This window comes from Accipiter gentilis, chromosome Z (assembly GCF_929443795.1).
Source record: "Accipiter gentilis chromosome Z, bAccGen1.1, whole genome shotgun sequence".
NCBI classification, from domain to species: domain Eukaryota; kingdom Metazoa; phylum Chordata; class Aves; order Accipitriformes; family Accipitridae; genus Astur; species Astur gentilis.
This window is the reverse complement of record NC_064919.1, coordinates 66,236,274-66,246,708: the sequence shown is the minus strand read 5'-3', so window position 1 is coordinate 66,246,708 and position 10,435 is coordinate 66,236,274. Positions and strand designations below refer to the sequence as shown.

The 10,435-nt window shown below is 46.8% G+C and overlaps 1 protein-coding gene and 1 long non-coding RNA gene across 2 annotated transcripts; both read right to left on the bottom strand.

Annotated features, from left to right (window-relative positions):
• Nucleotides 1–1,313: 1,313 nt before the first annotated feature.
• Nucleotides 1,314–6,163, bottom strand: LOC126036072 (endogenous retrovirus group K member 5 Gag polyprotein-like). The gene is made up of 2 exons (XM_049795396.1): nucleotides 4,688–6,163; nucleotides 1,314–3,063 (listed from the first exon to the last, which is right to left on the bottom strand). The coding sequence occupies exon 1, from the start codon at nucleotides 5,749–5,751 to the stop codon at nucleotides 4,948–4,950; it is 804 nt and encodes a 267-aa protein (XP_049651353.1). The 5' UTR covers nucleotides 5,752–6,163; the 3' UTR covers nucleotides 1,314–3,063; nucleotides 4,688–4,947.
• On the bottom strand, nucleotides 1,314–8,093 carry LOC126036079 (uncharacterized). Its single transcript, XR_007505091.1, has 2 exons — nucleotides 7,090–8,093; nucleotides 1,314–4,788 (listed from the first exon to the last, which is right to left on the bottom strand). It is a non-coding gene; the product is annotated as an uncharacterized LOC126036079 (long non-coding RNA).
• Between the last annotated feature and the right edge of the window lie 2,342 nt (nucleotides 8,094–10,435).

Genomic DNA, 10,435 nt, shown 5'->3' with positions numbered 1-10,435 from the left:
TTGAGCCTAAGTGACTCCAGAACTGATGGAGAACAGCTTTAAAGTGTATTCATTTGGGGCCCTTAACTGTTGAAGTTCACACTAACCACTACTCATCACACAGCAGGTAATACATGGCACCAGGCTGCACAGATTGCCTGGTAGAAGAAAAAAGACAGTTATAGAAATGAGTGCCCTACAACGGTATATACATAAGACAAAGAACTGGGTTCACTCTCCAGATTGCCAGAAAGGTTTTGCCAGCAACCAACTTTCTAGATCCTAATGAGTGTCAGCTTCCCAGGCTCTCTCCTCAATCTCTGCTTGCTCTAATGAGAATAGAAAGGAGGAATATCAATGAAATACTTCCTGAAATGAAACACTAAGAAGAGCCATGGCTTGAGCAGCTGGCATTTTAAAATGTGATATACGTACTAGCTCCTTCTGCAAGTTCTGTACTCCTTACATCTTCTGTAAAGAGAAACATTGCCACCCATCCCTCAGGGCTTGTATACAGCACCACAAAGAATACATTTTTAGTTAAAGTGATGCAACTTCTCTATGTTTATTTTGTTAAGAAAGTTTTCAAATGTGTTACATGCATTTAACTTGTAGCTGTAAATTCACCAGCGCAAGATGGTCCAAGATAAGCAAGGTTTCAACTGATAATCGGTGTCTACGTATTCATGAGTGATGAGTGGTGTAACTTTATATCAGCTAAATTAAGCTAATGCAGCTTTATGCAACATAAAATTATAGTCACAATAGCACAACTTTGGATAGGGATGATATCAGATAAAGAACTGGTAGACAAAATGTGTTTGGGTTTCCAAAAAGTTTGCTACCATCCATGTCAAGAGCCTAGTAGGAAGTCTAATTGCAGAGGAAAACACAATGTTCTGTCACAGTTTAGAAACTGGCAGAGTAGAGACAGAGATAAATGGAGATAAAGTCATTTCCCAACATGGAAGGAGCAAGACATGAGGATACTATGACTGGTATCCTGACATGACTTGTCTGGTTTTCTTCTGTGTACTGTAAGAATCATTTGAACCCTGCTTTGGCAGAGATAATATGTTGATCAAAAAGTGCTAAGATATTTTTGCAGAAAAAGTTACTGCATTAATTTCTACTTTATTATTTTGGAAGGGTTTTCTCTTTTTTTTACATCAGTCCCACTGTTTGGTGTACATCTATCAAAAATCCTTGCAAGAACTTGGGCTAGAGGTGGAAGGAGGAGCTTGAATACCAGATTTCAACTCTTCCAGTACCTCTCTCCCTTCCTCAGTTGTTGCGGAGGATCCACAGGGGAAATCACGCACAGACCAATGTGATCAGGTGAAGTTCATTTACTACAACTTTTAGCACAGTTATATACCTTATGTGCTTGTGCACGCGCCTTATACAATACTCTAATTGGTACAATACCCTGGTTCACGCGACGCTATCTTATCCTCTATTGGCTGTGCAAGCTTCTTCACGAGGTGTCCAGCAGTTACTTATCTCATTCTTCGGCATCCAGGAGTTGCTTGTCAGGCTCTTCTTATCTTCCTTTTTCCCAGTGTACAAGGGCACAGGGTCCTTGTCTGCTCCAGCACTTTGTAAACTTATGCTTCGTTCCCACCTAACGGCTGGATTGCTCACATGCCCTCGCCCAGCCAAGAAATCCTCAACAATTACCCCTTTTTGTTTTTGAGCAATCTAGGCTTGCTTAATAACTTGGGACGCCATTTTTTCTTAACAAGCTGAACAAGGTAAAATTACTACAATAGCTAAAATCACAATAACTACAACAATGCCCATAATTCTTTGAGCCAACTCGTTACCCCTAATGACCCAGACCATGAGGACTATGAGGAAGATGAACCATCCATACATTCTTGTGCCGTCTTGCTCCGCTAACTCAGCCCAGCAATCGGTAGGTGTCAGCTTTCCGTGGGCGTCCCCACAGAGGCAACGATGGCCTCACCGTACACCAGCCTCATGCTCTTCGGAAAATCCCGGTATTTATACATTTGCAGAGGAACAGGTTTTAGCACACATGGCCAGCGGGTGCCAAAAGTCCGCCTCAGTTGCAATCTATGACGCATGTGCTTGCTGGCCAGGCGTGCTGCACGAGTCATAGCCATCTTGTCTATTGGTTCATAGGCTTTACGATACAGTTGAGATGCACAGAGAATCTTGACGTGTTATGTTAGCCAAGGTGACCTATACATTAGTTTTCAACTGAGGTAGTATCCATATTGCCACATCATCTATGATGCTCCAGATGATGATGGTCGTGCAAATCGAACAGGAGTCCGTCGTGGGCCTCTATCTGTGGAAACACAATCAACCTCATTCCGAGGTTATTAATGGAAATAGACCTTACCCCTGATTTTGGCTTTAACTAACTTTTACATTTACCCCACACTGTCTTCCCATAATCACACTATGTTTAATCAAATTATGCATAACACACTTTTTACCTAAAGCAAGTTCTATATACAATAAGGCACGCTGTTCTAAAAACCTATCTGAAGGACTCAATGTCCACTAGTCCTCTAAAGTGTAATATTCTATTAGTCAGAATCTGTCGGATCAGTGGCTCCAGCACCCGCCGGTGCCGTGCCACTTGCCGTTGGGACAATTCTGGGTCCAGCATCAGTGCGAAGCCATGGCTTGACCCACTTAGCCGGGATCTCCCAGTAAGTTTTACTTCTGCTGATCCGCACCATTTCCCAGATTCTGGGTCCTTATACATTACCATGATTCCCGTACTTTGTTGCATCCTTTCTGCCTGCAAAAGAACATGATGCACTACCATTGGTGGGTCTTTGTGATCACCTGTCAATCTAAGATAATTTAGCACAAATAAGGCTTTGGCCAATCATTCCTCTGGGAGTAAGCCCTGGGTTCCCCCCTTTTGTTTTTGCAGCATGTTCTTTAGGGTTTGGTTGGCCCATTCGACAATAGCCTGTCCTGTGGGAAGATGTGGAATACCGGTACCATGGTGAATTCCCCACAAATTACAAAATCAAGCAAAACGTGTAGAACCATAGGCTGGGCCGTTGTCCGTCTTAATTTCTTTAGGCACACCCAGCACTGCAAAAGAAGAGTAAAGATGTCATTCAATATGTAAGGCCTTTTCTCCAGTTCATGCCGTGGCCCACATGGCAGCAGGATAGGTATCAATACACACGTGCACAGAACACTTTGCACCAAACTACATGACATGGGTGACATCCATTTGCCATAACTGCAATGGCAAAAGACCTCGTGGGTTAACCCCACAGCCCAAGCCCAGCCCTTCCTTTTGACAATCGGGGCATGCTTTAATGATACCTTGGGCATCAGTAAGTGGTAAGTCAAATTGCTTTGCTAACATCCTAGCGGGTTGGTGCAAGAACGCATGTGATTGCCGTGCTTTGTTGAAAATGGTTCCCTGGAGGAGGCTCCCGTGGTGCTGCAACCAATTGGTCAGCTCTGTCATTTCCTGTTTCTTATCTGCACAGTGCGCTCGTACCCAAGAGTTCTACCAGAGGGGCCATATCGTCATTAGTGATACCGCAAAGATTCCGCACCCACTGGATATCTCCCATAAGCTTCTGGACATCATGTACCGTTGAAATTTCTCATGTTATGTGAACCTTCTGAGGTTTAACGTTGCTAGCATCTATGTGCCACCCCAAATACTTCCAAGGTGCTGCCTTTTGCACCTTTTCAGGAGCGATTATTACTCTGCGATGGCTTAAGATGTCCTGCAATTGAGTTAAAATTTCATCCTGTGGCAAGTTCCTTCCCGCTATCACAATGTCATCCATGTAATGATAAATAATTGACTGAGGAAACTGCTTTCTTACAGGCTCTAATGCCCAGGCCACATACACCTGACACATCGTGGGGGAATTGTGCATTCATTGCGGTAACACGACCCAATGGTATCTCTTATAGGGCTCTGCCTTGTTAATCGATGGTACCGAAAAGGCGAACCGTTCAGCGTCATCTGGGTGCAAGGGAATGGTGAAAAAACAATCTTTTAGATCTATAATTAACAAATCCCATTCTTCTGGAAGCATAACTAGAGACTGCAAACCTGGCTGCAGGGCTCCCATATTGTGCATCACTGCATTCACAGCTCTGAGATCATGTAACAGTCTCCATTTCCCACTTTTCTTGGGAATGGTAAATATTGATGTATTCCATAGACTAGTAGAAGGAACAACATGTCCCACTCTCAATTGGTCCTCAACTAACTCTTGTATTTTTAGCAGCCTTTCAGAATTTAGCAGCTACTGATCAATACAAACGGGCTCATCTGTTTTCCAGCTAATTTTCAGGATTGGCTGCCCCTCAGTGACCGCTCCTAAAAAGGATGGGTCACTAACATTGCCTTCACTTGGCTCAATAAGTCATGGCCTATGAGGCCAAACAACTCAGTTGGGGTAGTCATGATATATGGACGCATCGTAACATGTTCACCATGGGGGAACACAAATGGGTAATCGGTAGCTGACTTACTAAGGTGGCTTGTGTGGCCCCTATCCCTGCAATACCAAAATTTGGATTGATCGATGGCCATGATGGAGGCCAAATGCATTGTGAAATAATCGTAACATCAGCTCCTGTATTGATTTGTCATCAGTTTCTTGACGATAACTCCATCAGGCCCTTCCAATTGCACTACCTTTTCTGGTTTACCTCTTGTTGTGTCCATGGCAAAGTATACCTGTGGTTTCCCTGTGGAGCCGAATCCACCATCTCCACGTTGTACTTCACCTGGGTTTGGAACACACAACCTGAATGGAACTAATTGTGCTATTCTGGTACCTTTAGGAATAGAAACAGGAGGGATTAAAACATGAATCATAATTTTCACAGTCCCACAATAATCTGCATCAATAAGCCCAGGGACTACCAGAATTCCTCCTAGAGCTGTTGAAGATAGCCCCATTAAAAATGCACTAAGTCCAAACCCCAATGGTCCCTTTATGTTGGATGTGTACTGCGGTTTCCACATCCACTCCGGAGCTTCCTGCAGTGGCGGATCTGGTGGTTGCGAGGCTGCCTGAGGGCTGGCAGCCCAAGCCCCTTGCATTCGTGTCGTTGCGTGAGGGGCCTTCGCGGTCCGGGTGAATTTTCCCTGCTTCCTGTATTCTTGGTGGTATGGTTATCTTTCTTACACTTGTTGCAGCACTTACTGTTAGCAGTAACTGTACATTTGCTCCTAATGTGACCACGTTTGCCACAGTTAAAATGCTTGACCAAGGGTGTCTTACTGGCCTTGTGCTTCTTTGTAGCTCCTTGTAGAGCTGTGGCAGCATAGGCTACTTTCTGTGAGTCCACTGATCGATCCATGTATTCTATCATATCAACGACGTCTGCATTTTTCGGCAAATTACACAATGCTTTGTGTGTCTTTTCAGTAGCATTTCCAAAAGCAAGTATTTTGAATGTATTTTCTTTCATGCTCTCGTTCATGTCAGGGTGGTCATAGATTGCCCTATGCAGTCTATTAATAAACTGTGCAAAAGGTTCGTTATACTCCTGTTTCACCTGGGTAAAAGCGTGGCTGCACATATTGTCTGGTATGGTAAGAAAAGCTTGATACGCCAAGATCTGTGATAGATGATGAACCTCAGTGACACATCGTAACTGAGCGTTCCCTGATGCGAAGGGTCCCGTACCCATCAGCATCTGCGTGGTTACTCCCCGTAGGGGATCTGTTTGTTGTCGTGATGTTGCTTGTTCCCTATCACAGAACGTCCCCCACTGCCGGAAAAACACTAACATTTGGGCGGGTGTCAAAACCAACTGTGCTAGCTGTTTAATATCTTGAGGTATCAGCGTATCAGCAGAAAAAATGAATTGCAGTATTTGGTGAGTTAACGCAGATTTGATTCCGTACTGACTCACAGCATTCCTTGATTTCTCAATGACCTTCCAGTCAAACGCCTCCCATTTTTTTTCTGTCCATTGGGTGCAATATCTGGGAATGCTTGGAGCATAGTCCCTTCTATAACGGCACCTTTTATTACACCCCTCCAATGTCTCTGCCTTTCTTCTGCAGCGGCTATTACAAGCGGCTCCGCCTCTACCGCGGGCGCGGCTGGTGTCACCCTCTCCGGTCCCGAGAGGCGGGATGGATGAACGGGCCGGGGCGGGGGCGCGGACGGTTCTGCCCGGGGGCCGGCCGCGGCTGGCGGCGGCCGCCGCTCCGTGGGGGCGGAGGGGGGGGCGGAGAGGGAGGGGAGGAGGGAGGGGGCGGGAGGGGAGGGGCCGAGGGAGGGGCCGGAGGGCGTGGCCAGAAGGGGGGGGAGGGAGCGGGGCTGGTACACGGCCGGAATCTTCATTCTCTTGCCTTCCCGGTTCATCCTTTCGGGAGGGTGAACGTTTCTCCCTCCCTTCTGGCTCTCCCGGCCGTACTGTCAGTTTTTGTAATTGGTGCACCACCTCCCTCAGCTCTTCCATCGCACCACCCGATGGAGATGGTTCCCTCACCCCCGCAACCTGTTTATCCGCATTATAGTCACCCCCGAGTCTGTCGGCTTCGGATCTGTCGGGCGACAATCGGCCCCCCCCTAAATCCCCTGTTTCTTGTGGAGTAACAGACGGGGGAATTTTTTCGGCGCCAGCGGCCTGGCTGGGTATAGGCAAAGGCTGCGTCTGTGCAGGCGTCTCAGCGTTAACAGAAATGGATGTCGGGGGGGCGGAGATAGCTGTGTAGAGAATGTCCCCCCAACTCCAGCGGGGTAGGCTGACGCGGCAGCCGTGGAGGCAGCAGAGGGGGTCACGGCCCGAGGGCAGCGGCGGCTGCCTCCCGGTCCGCCCTCATCGCCTCCAGCCTGTCTCGAATTACTTTCCCGAGCGCTCCGTATTTTTTCATCTCCTTTACCTTACCCCCCTTGCAGTTAGCAGCGTCCCACAGCGCCTTGCCTATATTATCCCAGGTCGCTTCTTCAAATGCGACATTTACATTCGGGATAAGTTCTTTCTCCCAGGCCCATAAAAGTAACCCCTTTAACACAGAATTATCGAATTTCAGTCCTCTCTCAGAGAGAAAATTACAAAGGAGCTTTAGGACTGCTTCCTGCCTTTTGTCCAACCCCATCTCCTTCTCCGACCACTCACCTAATCAGCGCGAGATTCAACCTTCCACGCGTCTCCTCGTTTTCCCAGCTCAGGGCGAGATTCAAACTTACGCGCAGCTCAGCTGAAGCTCATGTCGTGCTTCCCAGCTTAGCTGAAGCTCATGCCATCCTGCCGCGGCAGCAGGAACACTTTCGGCCGGCTCCTCTGCTCCCTCATCGGTTCAGCTGCACCAGAAATTCCCATAGAGACGACAAAGTGCTGATCTGAGGGTCCCTGTTCGGGCGCCAAATGTTGCGGAGGATTCACAGGGGAAATCACGCGCAGACCAATGTGATCAAGTGAAGTCCATTTACTACAACTTTTAGCACAGTTATATACCTTATGTGCTTGTGCACGCGCCTTATACAATACTCTAATTGCTACAATACCCCGGTTCACGCGACGCTATCTTATCCTCTATTGGCTGTGCGGGCCTCTTCACGAGGTGTCCAGCAGTTACTTATCTCATTCTTCGGCATCCAGGAGTTGCTTGTCAGGCTCTTCTTGTCTTCCTTTTTCCCAGCGTACAAGGGCACAGTGTCCTTGTCTGCTCCAGCACTTTGTAAACTTATGCTTCGTTCCCACCTAACGGCTGGATTGCTCACATGCCCTCGCCCAGCCAAGAAATCCTCAACACTCAGTTCTCTCTTTTTTCATTTTGCCACTGAAAACGGATGAAGAAAAAAAGGCACGTTTCCAACCAAAGGTTCCTTAAAAAAATCCAGCAGGTTCTGTGTGTAGTAATCATGGGTAATAACCAAGCAGGAGGAGGAACAGACCCTTCACTGCCCTGCTGACCTGATTACTCTCTCCACTGCTGCAAGCAGGGCTGGGGCCCCACTGGTCCAGCCTGTATCACCACCAGTCAAACACCAGCTTGCAGGGGAGCCTGACCCTGCAAACTGCCCGAAACCACCGAGTCACTCGACTCGTTCCACCTCCTGGCCTGGGTGCAGACTGGGGCTGCTTTCTGTCTGTGGAGGAGAAGGGGAAGGTGAGGAACGGAGTTACTTTTATGTTCCTTCCTCCTCGAGCTGCACCATGCCGCTGCCCCACGCTTCCCCTGCTCCCACACCCCGGTCAGAGCAGGTTTGCAGAGGGAGCAGCCAGTGCCGCAGCACCGCCGGTGCAGTGGGGAAGGGCAAGGGGTGGCTGCGCAGGGATGGCTCCATGGCTCTGCCGCTCACCCGCGGCCTTGGGTGAGCGGCGGGGGCCGGGGCACCCTCGGGCGCACGGTGCTGTCTGAAAGCTGTAGAGAGATGCTCTAGGCGTGAGTAAACAGCTTGGATAACCTGACACTAGAAATGAACAAATAATTTGTAATGAATAATGTATTGATGATTTTCACCTCTTTCTGATTACAAATTGTCCACGAACAAGTCACAGTTTATCAAATATTCACTTTTCAAAACACCAAATTACTGTGAATAATTCATGAGGTACAACTTGTTCCTGTGTTACTTGTTTTAAATATTTAATACTCAAAATATGAGTTGTTTTGATTGAACACGTATGCCATGTGGTGCAGCTCTGTTATGCCCATGCATGATCCCACGCCCACAAGTCAGGTGTGTGGTGGGGATGCTGACGACAGTGCGCTCGGGGAGCTTTCTGGAGGATTTCCTCTCCAGCGTGTCCTCCGGTGTAGTGGCGTTCCTGAATGTACCCAATGAAAAACACAGAGGGGATGGAAACAAAGCCAGGCAGCCGTGACCAAGTCACAGCAAATTATTAGTGGCCTTCCTCAGTACACAAGTCGGGGACACATTTAGCTTTTTACTGCCAGGGTCTGTGCTGGTCTTTATGAAAACATTCAAAAACTTCTTCAGTGCGGGGTAAAACCAGCTTGAATCACCGTCCCTGCCACTTTATAAACCTTGCATTACAGTGTTTTTCACAGATGCTGAGATAGCAGACCTGTCTCTCCTCCCCTTTTCCCCATGTTCAGATTGTTGCATCATTTTGAGACTTCTGGTTCCTCACCCATCACTCAGGAGTCCCCAGGGATAATGCTAATGACTCAGCCTATCCCCTGAGCACCTTAAGCTGGAGTTCATCACGCCACATGATTCAAAGACATTTAATTTTTCCTCGTACTTTGTAAGATTATCCAAGGCAGGTATTTTGCCTCTTTCCTTGCTAGTGTAATTTATGTTACTTTCCTGCTTACAACTACTATATTTGTAAAGCTTTCCCAGACCTCTGAAGCTGTATCACAAATACATCTCAGTTTCTCATGCTGGAGCTGTTTCACTCCTATAAATAAGGAAAAGTTTCCGGAGCAGGACCTTGAACAAGAACCTGCCAAACAGATAAAGATCACGTAAATCAGCAGATTATGGGGTCTCTCCTGATGAAAATATTTTCTGTTGGAGCATTCCTGATCTTCAGCAGATTATGGGGTCTCTCCTGATGAAAATATTTTCTGTTGGAGCATTCCTGATCTATCTTTCATACTAAGTACTTCACCTTCTACAGACTGGCTTCTGGAGAACACCACGCCGCCTTTCCTCTCAGTCTGCCTAAAACAGGGAAAAATTACTGCCCTCTGCACATGTTGCATTAACACAGTGGGAAAAGGGCACTGGACAGGCTAATTCTACAAAAGCCAAGCTAAATATATGTCTGCATATGTCTGTAATAGCAAATCATATGGCAGGTAAGGGAGGTTTTTCAGAAGCCCTTGCTGTAACTGGATTTCTCAACTGCAGTGTGAATCAGTCCAAAGGAGATCTTTTTCTTCCCTAGATTTTGGAGAATTTTGCTACATCTTGTGGGTTATAGTGCCATGTCCTCCATATGCTTCAGTGGAGCATGTGAAATGGGACCCATTTGTCTGGGTTCCATATGTGTTCCCATCTTGATTTACTATACCATGTGAGGATGAGGACTTATCCAAACCAGAGCATGCGAGAGTGTGGGATTTTTCTGGTGAGCATCATCAGACTGTTCAGACTGGTTAAAGAATGCAGGGATGGGAAATGCTCCCAGCCCAGCAAGTCCAGTTATTCCAAGCAGCAATATTACATAGCTTGTTTGTAGGAAGGGTTAGGTGGGGTACATGCTTCTACAGTGCATGCTGCACAGCAGTGGTTATTTCATAAGTTCTCCCTGTTTTGCAGATAGGAAGACAGAGGTACACACTTCCACAACAGCGAGTGTGAGTTTGTTGTATAAACCCATACTCAAACTTGTGAATAAACAGTCTAATGTTCAGAGGTATTATGTTTCTTGGATGCTGCAGATTTAATATCACTTAAAATTATACACATAACTATTAACCCCTGTGTTTAAAAACACTGGTTCTAGCCACCCTTCCCTTCATATGAAAATTCTGACGTGAAGA